The sequence below is a fragment of the Phalacrocorax aristotelis genome, chromosome 1 (assembly GCF_949628215.1).
Source record: "Phalacrocorax aristotelis chromosome 1, bGulAri2.1, whole genome shotgun sequence".
In the NCBI taxonomy this organism is placed as follows: domain Eukaryota; kingdom Metazoa; phylum Chordata; class Aves; order Suliformes; family Phalacrocoracidae; genus Phalacrocorax; species Phalacrocorax aristotelis.
The window spans coordinates 140535790-140552197 of NC_134276.1; the positions used below are offsets into that span (position 1 = coordinate 140535790).

The following is a 16408-nucleotide window of genomic DNA, read 5'->3' on the forward strand; positions in this document are numbered from 1 at the left end:
CTCCCCAGCCTCTGGAACACACTACACAATCGTGGTGCCATAGTTAAAATCAGGCTACTAATAAAGCCAGTGTTGTGCTATCAGAAGTTGAGGCACTTGCTGTAATAGTTCAAAGGTAACATCATGACCTATCACATGTGTAGAAGAGGCTGGAAATTCAGGACAGAGTTAGCAGTGAAATCCTTGCAAATAACAATGAAGAACGGTAGTATGTATGTGTAAAATCCTAAGCAACCATTCATATCAGTGTATTCAAGCACCAGCACAACATCTCTGAGAAGCTCGACAGGTACAAGTGAAATTTTATAATTCTATTGGCTTTGGATGCTTTTGATAAGAATAGTACCATTCTGCTTAATAGGCAAGAATATATGCTTATGTTAGAATCAAATGGGGGTATGGTTTGGCCTATCAAAACTACTTTTTGCTGTATTATGAAATTTTAAGATCTTCCTGAGGTCTACCAGACTATAAGGCGGTATTACAGTCACCTAAGGAAATGAATGCATAGCTGAGGGGGAAAATGTTTTATAGTATCTGATAATACCTTAGGCATCGATAGGACATTTTTGTACAGGTTGGAAATGCATTCTTCATTTTTCACTGACAGCTGGTTAAAGGAGGAATGCAGTGGAAAGTCTATAAAAGCTTTTAAAAAAAAACTGAATAGGTCTGCACTTCTGTTTTTCTCCCACCCATGCTAATAAGTGATGTGCAGCTGCTAACAGTATCTTTTGGCTTCAGTGTCACCATGGCCTGTAACCACAGCAGGCAAGAGAGTCTTACAGCACTTCCTGAACCAGGGAAGAATGGGATTTCATATCTCTTTTTAATAGAATAGGGTAGAAATATTGGAGGCAACTTTTTACACAGTTCTTTTTTTTCAGCTTGCACAAAGTCTATACCCTGCCACTCCAGCAGGCTGGCTTTTCTTCCTTCTCTTCCACTGGAGGATAGTCTCTGTAGGTCAGCATAGCTAGTTTTGGAGTCTGTTTGTACTACTTTTGGCTCCTCCCTAGCTGATACTGTTGATCATTGATTCCCATTTGACATATTTTCTTTCCTTGATTCTGCAATACTGTCCTTGCTGCTTTCTTCTCCTACCTTTGTGGCTGCTCCTCCTACACTGCCTTTGAGAGAGAGACCACGTTCCTTCTTCTTCCAACATTTCCTGGGGCAGCTCTTTCCTCTCTTTCTAGTTTCTTCTTTTTTCGTCCTCACAACCTGCTCCTACACACTCTTATCTCCTCAGCTGCTGTCTCTCCATCAACAAATCACAAACCAGCCTGATCAGCCCCTCTCCATCCAATCCTACGTATTTCTCAGCTTCACTAACATCTTCTCCTTGATGTCTCAGTGTCAGCTTCAAGGGATAATGGCTAAAACTGATGACCTGGCTCTCTTCAGTCCACAGTTCTCTGTCAGTCTTGAAGTCCTCACTTTTCTTCTGTGACTCCATCTCCACTAGCTCCTCCTACTCTCTAAACTTTTACTAAAAGAAACCTGTACCTTTTCACTTTTTTTTAGTGTTACACTTTTGAGAGCATCTTGTTCCTTTCCATTCACACAAACACAGTTTAGATACAGGTCCTTTTTAAGGCATCATCTCTTCTTGTTTGTGACAACCTAGTAAAAAACTGTTTTACTAATGAAGGACTTCCTGCAAGAGCATCTTCACTGATCTGCCCTTTCTCTCCCCCTTTTCCTAGTGCTCCCTCATTTCTTTGAATCCCTTCATTGGTTCCCTCTGCTCTGACATCAAGTCAAGGTTTATTACACTCAGCTCTTTCCGTAACACTAGTCACTGTTTTCATGTTCTTTTCTATAGGCTCTTATGTATTTAATCCCTCTCTGAACTAGTGCATGTCTTGTCTTTAAAAAAACAAAACACAACACCCATAGAGGTTTCCTATCTTTTCTCCTGTAGAGAAAATTTGTCTTGTATAGAAAAGATACTTGGTGATCTAATTTCCATTAGCAGATAAAATAGTTTTGATACTCTGGTCATTTCTCCTACAAAATTACAACAGAATGAAACATGCTTATTATTCCTTTTACCCATGGATCTATAATTTATTACCAGACTAAATGTACTCTTTCCTCTACAATACAGGCAGCAAAAAAAAAGGTTAAAAAAATAGGCTACACAGATTCAAGAGGCATACGCCTATCAGTGGTCATCAAGCATGATGGTCCTGGATGCTTTTCCAGAAGCAGCAACTTGGAACATTATATTTGGAGAAAGATTCCTGTATATGCGTCTGTTACTGGCCCATATGTTACTGGGCTAGTTGGGCATTTGCTCTGCTAGAGTCCCTGTGTTACATCCCCACAGTTCTTACGTTGCTATAGCTTAATAGGATAGCCAATAAATATTTCTGATAACCAATAAATCTTTCTGATATTGTCTATGCCCTTTGTCTTTTTCCACCTTTATACAAAACCTTCCCCTTTCTTTACAAGAGGGACTCACTTTATGAACCCCTGTGGACTAGAATCCCATCTTATTTGTCTCGACAACTTCCCAGCACTTTTATGGGAACATCTAACATTCTGATTATTAATAACAAGAAAAATTATATTATGATGAGAGCAGCAGAACCACTGCTGGCAGAATTATTTGCAATCCTAATTTCATACAACATGCTGTCCTGAACATCTGCCTCTCCAGGTAATATCAGCTGGGGTTTTGTTTTGTTTTTCCTTTTCCAATTCTGCTGCAGGCAGTTTACTTTGTGGCCTCCATCCATTAATCTCAAAGTACTTTTACATAGAGGAATTAATTAAGACTCTTACATACAAGAATTAATTAAGACAGTAGTAGGCATGTTTTATCATCTCCATGTTGCATATGGGGGAACTGAGGTGAAGAAAGAGTTGTCCAATTCTTTTGCAGAGCTGGGAATGTACTTAGGCATATATCATATCCTCTCAGCCTGGTGTATAAGAATATCCTTTCCCTGCTAACGTTGTGAGGCAGATATCCAGTTTACCAAGTAAAATACCATTGACACATAGTCCTATTATTCAAAACGGAAACACTTGCCTCAGGCGAATACCTTGGCCAGTCTAATTTCTAAACCCATCCTTTTTTCTTATTTCAGACAGAAAGAAGAACGCAGCACGAAAAGCAAACTACTGTAACTACTGTGGGATCTGATAACATTTATACTCTTCTAAAGAATCAACCCAATACCTGAAATCTGTAATCTTATCATCCTGCTTTAATACACTCTCCCTCTTTCTCAGCATTCACATGTATACTTCTTTTTGATAAAGAAAGAAATACAAACCTAATGACTTACGATTTTTATCTACAGTTCATAAAAGCTTTGCACAGCTGACACTGTATTATCATGCTTCTGAAATGCAACAGTGCCACCTTCAGATCATGCTAAATATGACTTTTTCACAAACCATCAGTATGAAAGAAGCACAGCAGTGATTCTTCTTTTCATCCAGACCAGTCCTGCTAGAAAGCCCTGAAGCACATGCATAAACCTGAGCAGAATGTGCTCATTCACATACTGAAGCACAATGTTCACTATGAACAGTGGCCTTTTACCTTCATAAATAAACATTAACAAAGAGGCATCAAATACTACTTTTTAATACCTGGTATATTCATTCTCTAAGCATGAGAATCACAGCATATTCCTCTGCCACTGCACTACCAACTCACTTTGGGCAAAGCAGCACATCAGTTGGGACCAGCTCCTGCTCTGCGACTTTCACGTAATTTGACAACTATGCCTGGGCATGTTGAGTCCCACAGTGAGAGCCAAGCTACAGTACACACTGTAAACATATACCTGTATGCATATATGTATAAATCCTAGATACACTATACACATTACACACTGGATTTAGTTTGCATTTTATGCCCTCCCCAAAAGGGCCCTGCTCTGAAAGAAACCTACCAGAAAGCACGACCCCAGGTTGTGTTGCAGCCCCTCCCTGCTATATGATGAGATGCAGGTCTAGCGTATGACCCATATATACAGGTATACCTCCTGCCATGTCTCCTCCCTGCCAAACTGAGACTGTAAATCAAATGTGTATGTTCCATTCTGAAGTTTTTTTCTAAACCACAGCATTTGACAGATCCCTTTTACCCTCAGCAGAGGTATTTATTTAAAACTGAAACAGCCTGTCATTAAAAAATAAAACAGTTAACAGTTTCAGTACATTCAATCCTACTTTATAAATTTGATTATTATCCAAAAATTGGTGCAATGCTGTTTAAACAAGAAAGAGCAGTTAATTAAATTTACAGTCTCTTTGCAGACTTACTTCATATTTTATATTTGGTTTGATTATAATGGGAAAACCTCATAATTTTAAAGCTAAGCTATTTGCATTTGTAATTAAAGCCAGTATTGAAAAAAGTTAAAATACTTCTCAAAGTTTACCCCTCTGGTATTTTGAATTTAAAAAAATCTGTAATATTGGTTCAAATTAAACTTATTGGACTGGAGCATATTAAATCAATATAGGATGGAAAATCAAGGTGGGAATTAATTACTTGAGTTAATTTCTTCGACCTCATTCTACAATATTACTGAGGGAAGAAAGTAAGCAGAAAACACTCTACTCACCCACTGTCATACCATCCATGTAACGCTTGATGATATCAAAGGAATCTCTTAAATTTCCTTCTGTTATGTCAAATATGATATCTGCCTGGTTGGCTGGATATGTAGGTGTGATGGCACGAAGAAAAATAATCTCTGCAAATAAAGAGTATCACAGAATGTACTGAGAAGTATTTGAAAACATCACTGAAGAACACAACAGAATTTGATCCCAAACAACTTGTCCTCAAAGCTGGTGAACAGTTTGTCCTTTAATATGGAAAAAAGAACATCTGGGGGAAGGGAGGATTTGGATAGATTTATTTTCTCCTCCTGCACCATCCAAGAAGCCCTGAAGGCAAAACACTCTTACTTTGAGAGTCCAGAAAGACCACTCTTAGAAACCAGTTGGACTTCCAGCATGTACCCAAAGAGGGCAACACTGAGGGTCCACAGGGTGGGCAGTGGAAGGGGACCAAAGAGATAAACCCCTGAACTCCGATTCCCATAGGCAGTTACACGAAGTATTGTTGTTACAAATTACAGAGTCGTTTTGAGGACTGGAGGAGAGGTTTAGGTTTAAAAAAAAAGTGAAACTATTTTTCAAGCCTCTTGTGAGGGAGGTATTATTATTCTCATTATTATCCTCACTCTATAGATGATGAAACTAAACCATGCGACTGTAAGAATTCACCCAAGGCCACGTGCTGAATTACAGTTCAGGAACATCTTCTGGGCTTCAGTAGTACTCTCAGATTGCGAGGTCTCATCTCTTTTTACTAAATCAGGAGGATGGACTAATGAGGGAACAGTTTGGGAAGCATCCTGGGCCAAATCCTTGGCTCTGCTGCCAGTACACCTGGTGAAGCTGAAGGGGTGTGTATGGGAGTAGAAGTGGCTATGGGGCATTCCTCCATTCCCTGTGAAGTAGGGCCAGCCAAGGCCTGAAACAGGCCTGACACAATCTACAGCAGCTCTTCGCACAATCTTCGCAGCTAAGTTATTAGTGGTTAAATTGTTCCTATATGAGCAATATATGGGACATTTCTTGCCCTGCTCCTTCTGCCTGGTACAGAAGTGAAGAATCAGCTTTGGCTTTCATTTAGGACAACCTTCTGGGATAGCAAGGCTGAGACTCTCGGTGCATCAGAACTCGGGATTTAAGTTCTTTAAAAACCCCTCCAAAATAATCTTCCTTTCCTCCATTGCCGCCTTCTCTCCCTGTGTCTGTGCCACACAGTAAGTTGCTGAGGGGGCTCATCCTCAGAGAAGAAGGGCTGAAGGCAGTCAGCCCGCCTATAGATGTGTACGCAGTCCACAGTGAAGCTGCCAGAAAAGAAATACAAGTGCCAAGGAACAAAAATTGGCTCTTGATTTTTAAATACATATAAGCAAAGTGAGTGTGATCTGTATGAAACTCCAGGACTGAAAATCTCGCACGTACTGCAGAGGCTGAAGGGACTAAAGAAATACATGAATGCCCATGACAGTGCAGCATCTGGGGCTGGAAATCTCACTTTGGATGACTGGACAGCCACTCACTTGGATGCTGTTTGAAAATCTTTGCTTAAATCTTTCTGTCCAGTCCTTGGAATTTCCCTTCCTTTATTCTATATTTTAAAAAAACAACACTTTTTTTTTTCATAGGTCAAAAATCAGCAAATCGCAGTACTAGATAGTATATTCAATATAATGTATTTTGTGATTAATGTTTGCATGTAGATAAAGGCTATATTCTTGGAACAAGCCACCTGTCAATAGCAAACAACAGACCATAAACAGATGAGAGAAATATAATGAGCACCTACTTCCTATGGCAAAATCTGCAAAAAAGGAAAGAAACAAGTCATGGGGCACACGGCTATTATGTGAATAAATGTGAATTATGTGGTAAATGGGAATTCAGACTCAGTATTTCCTTAGACTGGGAAGCTGCATGAGTTAGAGCTCAGAATGACTTTCTTTGCCCCGTAAAATTAAAAGTCCTGGATATCGAAGGTTTTAATTAAATGAATAGTACACTATAATTTGGAACTGTGCAAACATTTTACTGCACCGGTAGCTAGTCTGGCTTTAGGCAAGGATTTCCGGTGGAGGTTTTATATGTTGTAGTCTATTAAATGGAACAACGAACAAACCACTTACCTTCAGGTCTTGTAAATTCTTTGAACGTGGGCAGTGAAATGACAGTGTGGGAAATTGTGTGGACTGGATCCAACACACAGTTGACATCATTTGGTCGACAAGACTTAATGCAACGGATAGTATCTGTCTTTTCAAGTCTGACACTAAGAGAAACGAGAGAGAGATGCATACATATCCTGAAAATGAATTACTTTGTGTTTTGCAATCTGAGGAGCTAGAAACTTAAATTGATGTGTTCACCTCAAAAACTGCAGATCAAAAACTGACAAATGCAGATCATCAGAACTGCTGGAGCACTGAAAAATTTGGCTTGGTGAAGAGTTGCAGTCAAAACCCTGTCAAACCCAGTTCTTCAAGTCAGGCATGTAAAAATAGGGAGAATTGTACTGCATAAAATGCCATGTAAAGTCTCTTTCCAAGTACAAACAGGACCAAACAAGTAGGGCCAGAGCTGCAGTGCACTGGTGTGGTTTCACCACTTTCAGTGGAGCTACACTTATTTGCACAAGCCTTTTTGTACTCCATGTGATATCGGTCATATAAAGCAGAAACAATTGTTTCCATTCTGGAAATCTGGCAAGAAATATCTTAAGGGCCAACTTTCACAATTTTCAGGGCACCAAGAGGCAGGAAAGCCTTTCTTAAGTCTTTTTTTCACACACACCCTTTTCCATCTAAACTGAAAAAAATGGAAAGGAGTGGAAGCTGGGGGAGGAAAAAAGTTAACCACATTATTTGAAACCTCAGAGATTGAATTCTGAGTTTGGGGAAATGGTAGGGGTCATTTCATATTCCATCTCAACCAGCTGCTCATTCGTCCTTGAAAGTCTATTAAAAGTTAAATGACTTATTCTCACCCTTGTCCACTAGAGTGAATTTAAAGTCACTTACAGTTCAAGAACTTCACACAATACCCGGTCTGTGTTCATGAGAGATGAAAGGGCTATGCTGGGACTTACAATGTGACTAAGCCCCACAAATGATCTCAACTTTGACCTGCCCATTTCTTCATATTTCTAAGTGGAAAAAAGAAAAGACTGCAGTGTCAGAGGGGGGGAATTAAAAGATTAAAAGGAAGAAAAATTCACTGAGAAAAAGGGAAACAAAAATGGAAGCTTTAGTTTGTCAGAAACCTCTAGAAACAAATGGTTCTTGCTCTTTTCAAAACGTGTTACCCAAGTCCACACCTACAAGCCATCTTTTTTCAGATGTTCAAAGGGACTTTATGGCTCTATTAATAGAAAATACATCAGTAACTTCTTATTATATGCTACCCACATTTGCTCATCAAAGAAAACAAAGCCAAACACGCTGATATTGTATGAAGCTATAATGAAGATAAAAGAGAAAACATGAATCAACATTAAGGAAATCATGCTTCAACAGATGTGAACTGGCACAGTCCAGGGGAAGGCAATGAAGCTGGGTTAATTTCCACCAGCTGAGTCTGGCTTGTTATTCTCATTCTAGAGTTGATGTTTTGAGACTCGCCAGGAGATACAGGCCAGGAGAGACCTTTTACTTCCCATCTTTACCTGGGTACACAATTTCATCATTTCTTAGACATCTCACAGGGGACAGAATAGGGCTTTCTGCTGAAATGCCTCATGCTGGTCATTTTAGAACAAATTAAATCTGGATATATGGACATAATAGTTTGTCCTACCATAAAAGATTCCATTCCCTTATTTTAAACCTCAGCTGACAAGTTAAAAAGGGACTTCTACCTAGCTGACTCTCATGTCTGTGAAATAAGGATCAGCTAAATTACATAGTCTAGTTCCAGCGTAAAACAGTCTATTTCAAAATCTGTAACAAATAGAATTGAGGCAAAATGTACAAAATTCATGCTTGTTTCCCTCTCTCCCTTTTATTTTTCCTGTGTATAGAGGAGTTTAGTAGGCATTTACATCTATACAGCCATACAAACACTGCATCTTTATTCAGGATCCTGGTGAGCTGGGGTCACAACAGCCAAGTCAGACTGGTTTTACTTCCAATAACATGTTTACAAATTATGAAAAGCTCCTTTAGAAGTTTTCCTCTTTGCATTATATAACACATAAATAATAACTATACCTAAACATCACCTAAAGATTGTAGGGATACCAATAAACAATAGCTTGCATAACTCACTTTGTGACATTATTACTAACGGAGTACTGATACAATACATACAGCATCCTAAATTTTCATAGCTGTATTTGGATAACAGAATTTGTATGCAAAAGCATTGTGGTGGGAGTGTCTGAAGCATTAAGTATTGGTCTGCCTTTGCTCCTTCCTGGGAAGGAAACGGATCTTTACTCTTGACCTTGGCTGGAGCAGAATTTGGCAAATACAAACATTTCTGAAACTGTTATCCAATAAAGCCATTAATTCATTCAAGATTAAGTAGTAAGTAAGACTTACGTTCATATTTCTCACTTCTGATTCACTGGAGTAAAGCATTCTGACATGAATTAGGTACCCTGAATACAGAAATGGAGGATCACCATGATCACAAGTGATCTGTGTTAGTTCCTAACTAAAACTAGTTTCTAGATCCATCCAGCTTGTAACCATACATGTGACAGATAAGTATTTGTGTCAGCTCTATTCCTCTGCACCATTTCACTCTCCTCTTACAAATCTTAGAACCTTTTATTTTTGCATGCTCTTGTCCACACTACTAAACTTGAGTTTGTGCTTTCATTTTCCCCTGCCTAAATACTCATTCTCTCATCTCCTTTCTTTTGATATCCCTGCTAATTGCTTCAGCATATCCAAAGTGCAGTCAGTAACGCTGTTCTCTCGTTGCTTCAACAGCACATCTTTAGACATCTTCTGGACCAACTTCTTTGACAACCAGCATCTATTTAAAATCCTGATATTTGCTACTAATGATGTGCTCTGATCTCAAAATACTTTTTTTTTTAATCCTTACACATAATCTTTGCATTTGATCTTCTGATTAGTTGACGTTTTCCTTTTTGCCCATTTCCTCCTATAGTAGAGACTGTCACTGACAAAAGTTTCTTCTTAAGTGCTGAGAACTTTCCTTATTCAAATCTTTCCTTCAAGTTTTCTCCCTCTAACAAAAATTACAGCTTTGGTCCTGGTTCCTCCTCCCAGCCTTTTTCATTTAAAAGAGAAAAAAACCTAAGAAACAGCTTAGTTGCTCTGATTATTTTGCAAATAATCCTTTCCTGAATATAATTTTCTTTTCTTCTTGGGTCCTGGTGTAATTTCTTTTCGTATTCTCCATTGGATTCAATCAGTAAGTTCTTTGGACCAGGAGCCATGATTTCATTTTCATTGGAAAGAATCACACACATAAATGGCGCTACATAATTACATTCATGTTCTTGAAAGTTCCAGCTACACTGCAGCATTGAAGCATCTAATACAGGAGAACCTGAGCTTCGTGTTCTTGAATTACTTGCTGAATGCAATTAATATGGTAGCATTTTACAATACTGAGGGCCAAATTCTCACACTCCCTTCTTTTCCTGCCAAACAAATATATAAATGCTTGCAAAAATAAAGTTTATTTTTGAATCTTTATCCTACTTAATTATGGCCTCATAATGAACTGGTAGCCAGAGGGCATTTATATACAAGCATCTTCTGTGGTGGTAAGAAACCCCATTAACTCAAATAGCACAGGCTTGCGCTTTCAATATTTAAAGCTGGGACTCTATCCCCACTGGCAACTTCTGGCAGCTTTATAAGTATGTGTCAACAGACTTATTAAACACTGGCATTCCTCATGAGACTTGAACTCCTGTCAGCCAGCTGGGATAAACTTTGCCTTAGGGAATATGTAATACTCTGGCAGAGTGCTGCGATCATGCCCCAATCTAGTCCTTGGCTGATGATGAGCCTGAGAGCCTGCAGCTTACAACTAATAGAGTAATTCTTTGTGTTCAGGTGATTAAGGCTTGTGATCTGGGTTTAGAACGTTCCCAGTTTCTAACCATGTACCTTGCCTGTGCTGTCTGTATTTACATAGTGAGGCATATTTTTAATATGTGCATTCACATGGATTATCCCTCCTTTCTCTATGGACTGATTCTTCTGCCTATGTACTGTGCAGAAGAGATATCTGAGCCCGGGATGGTGTAAAAGAACATTAATTTTTAGACCATACCTCTGGGACTGAGTTTTTAATATTTAGCAATACAAGGACTGAAGAGTAAAACAAATCCTTTTCCAGCCCACGAAACAAAAGAATTCCAAAGAAATTCCAGTTGTATAGTCTACATTGTTCTTGATTGCATAGAAGTAAAGGAAGGAAGTTGTAGAAGTAAAGGAAGAAAGATTTGGATATTGGAATTCTGGCTGACCTTTCAGGGCTGCTAGGGTTTGGTTGGTGGTTTTTTGGTGGCGGGGGTGGGTAGAGTCTTTACAGTTAAAAATTTATCAGCTTTGATACGGAAGTTGGAGAGACAAAAATGTTATGAGACCCATTAGGTATCTTTTTCAAATGTTCCTGTAGACACATCTCAGGATATAGCCTGTGGAACAGAAAGGAGCTCTGCTACTAGCTGAGTGCTGTTAAGAAGTTTATTACTGTTTTCCCATCATTAGGTTTTCAATTCAGTGGACATTCCACAGAAAGGAAGATGAAAAATCTCTAAAATAAATGTTCTTTAGAGGAGATTCTCTTTTGTACCATCCTTAAAAATTAGAACTGGGATCTGTACCTTGTGGATATCAGCACAAGCCCACTGGCTACAACAGAGCAATGATAAATAGTGCAGCTTGAGAATCTGCCTCCACACTTCCAAAGTGACTTGTGTGCTGGGGCACCTCTAAGGTCCTAAGTTATGCCCTTTTAATAGACTTTCAGAAAATGCACAGTATTTGACCTGTAAGTGATGAAACTCTCTAAAGATGTCTCAGTTAAGACAGCTCCAATTACATACCTATATTGTTTTGAAATTTTAGACCTAAACATATGCAGCTGTGTATCATCAAATGAGACCAACTCCACTACTGTGTGAAGTAAATTAATAGTTTTCAGTCCTCAGTATATTCAGATAATAAGCTCTTGGACACCAATTTCTGCTTTATGATGAAGCAGAGTACACATAAGAATCTCCCCAAATTGAGACATTCAGTGACAGATGAAAGTGGAGAACTCTAATGATGATGGTAAATAAAATGCAAGGGCAGCATGCAACAGATGAACTAAAACTTTATTAAAATTGGGGAAAAAAAAGCTACTCTTAGAATAGAAAAAGTAGCCACTGATGCCTCTAAGTTAGGGATCAAAGCCGTGCAGAGACAAAGATAAAAAGTTTGGCAATAAATGTGTTGACAGTTCCATGGCGGGAAAGTTGCATTTGAATTGTCAGAAGAAGATCTCTGGGCTCTGTGATTTGCCGCTGCATGACCACAATGCCACTGTGGTTGTTCACTTTTTTTATGGTGAAAAAACCCTCCTGGTTCCCGCTGATGATGGACAGCAGAATTTTATCCCCTGGGACAGCATTGGAAGGGCCCATGCGGAAAATGTCGGTGGGTACTTGAATGTTGGTAGGAAAAGAGAGGTGATAGTAGGTTATTCTCAGAGGCAGGCTCTGGCACTCCTTATTTTCATTACAAGGCAAGCGCTCACAGCGACTGCAAGAAAAGTGAGAACACAAGACAAGAGGAAGATTAGCGTACATTTAGCAAGCGTGATAGGAGAGCAAGGGCAGTGGGGGTGGGAAAAGGTATGCTGACTTGCATACTGTATCCATTCTTCAGCCTGGCACCCCAGTCATATTGCAAATGGACATTTATTAAATAAGGATGAACTGGTCTTTAGTTGGTGCTTTTGGAGAATGTTGCCATTTTCAGAAGTGTTGCCCTTTCTTTGCACGCACAGATGGATTGAGTCTGGCACCTCATCGTGGGTAAGAGTTTATTTGCATCTAGATCAGCTAAGCTTTTCTCCTATGGAGAACACTGGCTCCCCTCCTCCCCCCCCTAGTTTTATGCTTTCGTGGACTGGGCATATGTTAAATAAAGGAAGAGATGCTAAGTGGTTAGTGAGTTAACTGTGTCCTACAAGGGATGTCTGGATGGATTTTAAGACCAAGCAAAGTAGTCTGAAAACCACAAATGTACAAGGAGTTAGCCTTTCTGAGAGAGAAGAGGCACTCTAGATGCTGCACTATTTATGTTCATCATCTGACAGCATACAGAGAAATGTAAAACTTATTTCCAACACTGCCTGTATATTAAGGTTTATTTGCTTCGACGGCAAACCCTCCTCCTGATGTGGCACAGTATTTTGCTGTGCTACCAGGAGAACAAACCTGAGTCAGTCCAACACACACCTAGGCAAGCACTGAAAACAAGATCCAACAGCCTGACGTCTCCAGCATGTGCCCTACACGTTCAGTCCACTCTTATGCAGCCTTGAGTCACAGGAATGAGTGAGCAAGTTGCCCTCTGCCATTTCCTTCCCTTATCACTAGGCACTGTTTTACAGCTTCAAAACCAGAGAACTAGGAAGAGATCACCCATACAGGCTGAAAGTGAACAATGAATGTTAGCACTAGAGATCAGGATCTGCATGGAGGGAGGAATCTTCTCCCCTTCTGTAACTAAGAGAAGTGAACTTTGTCCTGTAAAATACAGCACAGACAGGTATGGGCATTAAAGTAACTGCTATTGAAGAATGTTGGAGTTCACCAGCATATTATTGAAGATCTGACATGTCTTGCTACCTGGTGGATTTGAGAAGTCTTCAGAGAATTGCATACAAGGAAAGATTATATGAATTTCAGATTAAAGATATGTCCAAATCACCACATTCAAGTTGGTATCCGAACATCCTCTCAGACAGGTACATGGAAGTAGAGATAGACATGATGATCTCAGCTGGATGTTGACTTTGCAAAATTTGGGGATGATCGGGTTGTGCATTTAGCTCCAAACCTGCTTCATACACAACTATAAATCAATTAAATCATGTATAAGAGTCTCTCCACTCAAAAGCAATATTCAGTCCACAAGCTGAGGTTTTGGAACCTAAACTATTAATTCATTTCTTTACTAAGAAATGCTCCAGCATGAAAGCATGGTTTGCTTCTAAATAACACAAGGAAATTTGAGTGCCTATTTCATTTATTTTATTTTGACAGATAAAATTGAGCTTCTATCAAGAGTATCTGGTATCAATAGAACTGTGGCTCATAAGCAAGCACTGCTTTGTTGCCAGGGCATGGTGACCTGAATTCCAGGAACTTCTCATTATATGCAAAATAAAGATTTTCAAAAAGAGTAGTTAAAAGCACCCTCAGTTCTTCAGTTAATGTGTTCTGTTTTCTTTTAATACCGCTTGCAAACCAAAGTACAAAGCAATTCTTTGAAGACTTAAATGCATTCTTAATTTTATTCATGTGTGTAAAGAGCACACACAAGTCTTCACAGGATGGCCGGCTAATTAGGTGTGGATACTCTTGGAATATTTTCAGGTACAGTGAGTTCTGCATTCTTTTCTGAAATGTCATCAATAACTCCACTAAAAAGAATGACTTGGATTTGTTGAAATCATAAGGCTACTTGGTTTTGCTGAAATCACGAAGCAAGTCAAGGCAGTTAATTTCTTAGTAGGAAATGTTTTCTTCATGTAAATCTTTTTGGAAGCACTTACATGCTCATGGGCACTTCCATGCTTATAAAGATGACATGATTTATTCTTTTAAAAGAATAAAATGCATTTTAAAATAATAGCCAGAATCATAAGAGAAAATAAAAGCAAAGTTCCCAGCTTGCTAAGATTTGAAAAAGGACATTCTGCTGATTCAGAAATTTATTTGTGGAGACAGATGTGCCCGCAGCTAGGAGTTAGAATTATTCAAAATTCATCATCTTTTATCTTATTCTTTGGTGGTGCACACTATATACTGCACACTTCACTATATGTTTAGTTAACGTGCACTAATTGTTCCATCAAATAACCACACAGGAGAGATAGCAAGTATTATTGCTTTCAAGAACCAGAGTTCATTCTGGGGTCGTGCACCACAAAGGCAATAAGCAATGAGCATTTAAATCCCAGTGTACTCTTTAGACCTTATTGAAACGCTTCCCTTCACTGGGCAGAAGAAAATCATACAGTGGGGGAATCCAACAATCTATTGCTAGTGAGTGAGCAGCCCAAGACCCCCAGTGCTGTTCCAGCTCTGTGGCATCTCAGGACGGATGAGCTGGCCCTACAGCTACCGCGCCCTGCCACCACGCCGTGTCGCTGTGGGAGAGAGCATGGGGGACCTGGCGGGAAAAGAGGAGTGCTGAGGAGGCAGCAAGATGCTACCAGAGGAACCCAGCCCAGAGCCCAAGTAAAATATGCACTGCTTTGCAGTGACGCAGTTTTATATACACCTTCACAAACCTCTACAATTAGGTGCATGGGCTAGAAAAATACGCATATACTGCTGCTAAACGCTTATTCCTGAATTTGTTCCTGATTATTTTAGCTCATTTACTACTCTGTTCTCTTAGGTTTATTTATGTGGCTGAAATACTGGTTTCAAAGAATTATTCATAGTTTCAATTTCATGTACCAAACACCGGTTATTCATAAAGGAGAGCTACCAAAACTAGAGAGATTCCATTTCAGATAATGAATACAACATTTCCTAATGGAGAGATGAGAAGAAAGTATTTTCTGCCTTCCCTCCTGTTAGTTTCTGAGCCTGGATTTTACTCCATTGTGCTCAAAGGAGTTGAGTGGTATACAACAATCCCTCATGCGCTGAAGGGAAAAGAACTTTTTGCTAGCAGGATTTGTGGCTTTGTAATTTACTTCATACGGGGAAAACATCTTGACATGCTGAACAACTAGCCAAGTAATATTATCAAACTATACACACTATACATGTCTGAAATTCAACCCTGTAGATTTCCAGAGTTGTAGCAGTCTTCTGGACCTCTTAGAATGAATATGCTCCACTACAAAGGCACTCGTTTATGCTCTCATTGGTGTGGATTTCTTTTCAGCAGGTTGCACCACACTTTGAGGCCCAGATAAGCCATTGGCCAGGCTGTATCACCACATCATGGATCTCTATATTTATGTTAATAGAGCAGCTGTGTAGGGACGGTGTTTTTTGTCTTAAACAGACCAAAACTTGGAATGAAACCAACTGATGGTTGGTTTTCACAGATATTTCTTAACCAGAGGAGAACCTGAAGTCCCACTTCAGGCTCAGGCAGGAATACAGTATACAGCAGTACCGTAGTACTCTGCATGTTCCTCCTGTCTGGAGCTGGAAAGTGTCAAGGAGTTTTCAAGCTATAGAAGTGACAGACCCATCTTTGTTTTCCCTCAACACTGAGCCTTGATGTCCTATCCTTGTCTCCACCTATATTTCCCAACCTGGCTCCTTCTTCCTATCCCCTCTCCTTGCCTACTGCCCTTCCTGCTCACTCAAACATTTGGCATCAGGACTGTCTACTCAGCCAGTGCCAATCCTCCTCTTCTTCCTCTATCCTCCCCTGGCTGACATTTGGTTCTCAGTTTCTACCTCACAGCCCTAGTCCCAAAGCATACACCCCTTCCCTCAGTATCTTTGTGCAGCCATCCCAAATTATTCCTTGCTCTGATGGTCTTCATCCAAGTCTAGTATCAATCACCCTTAACCATAAGCTCCTGAGTCCTATAGTTGGTTTCCCCCTTGTCTCTAAACTGTTTTACCCAATTTTAC

The 16408-nt window shown here is 39.6% G+C and overlaps 1 protein-coding gene across 1 annotated transcript in view; it reads right to left on the reverse strand.

The window, feature by feature from the left end:
* FBLN1 (fibulin 1) overlaps nucleotides 1–16408 on the reverse strand; it is an 80279-nt gene that overhangs the window by 17522 nt on the left and 46349 nt on the right. Inside the window, 2 exon segments of the mRNA XM_075112530.1 lie at nucleotides 4599–4730; nucleotides 6720–6862. Of these exon segments, the coding sequence (XP_074968631.1) occupies nucleotides 4599–4730; nucleotides 6720–6862 (275 nt within the window).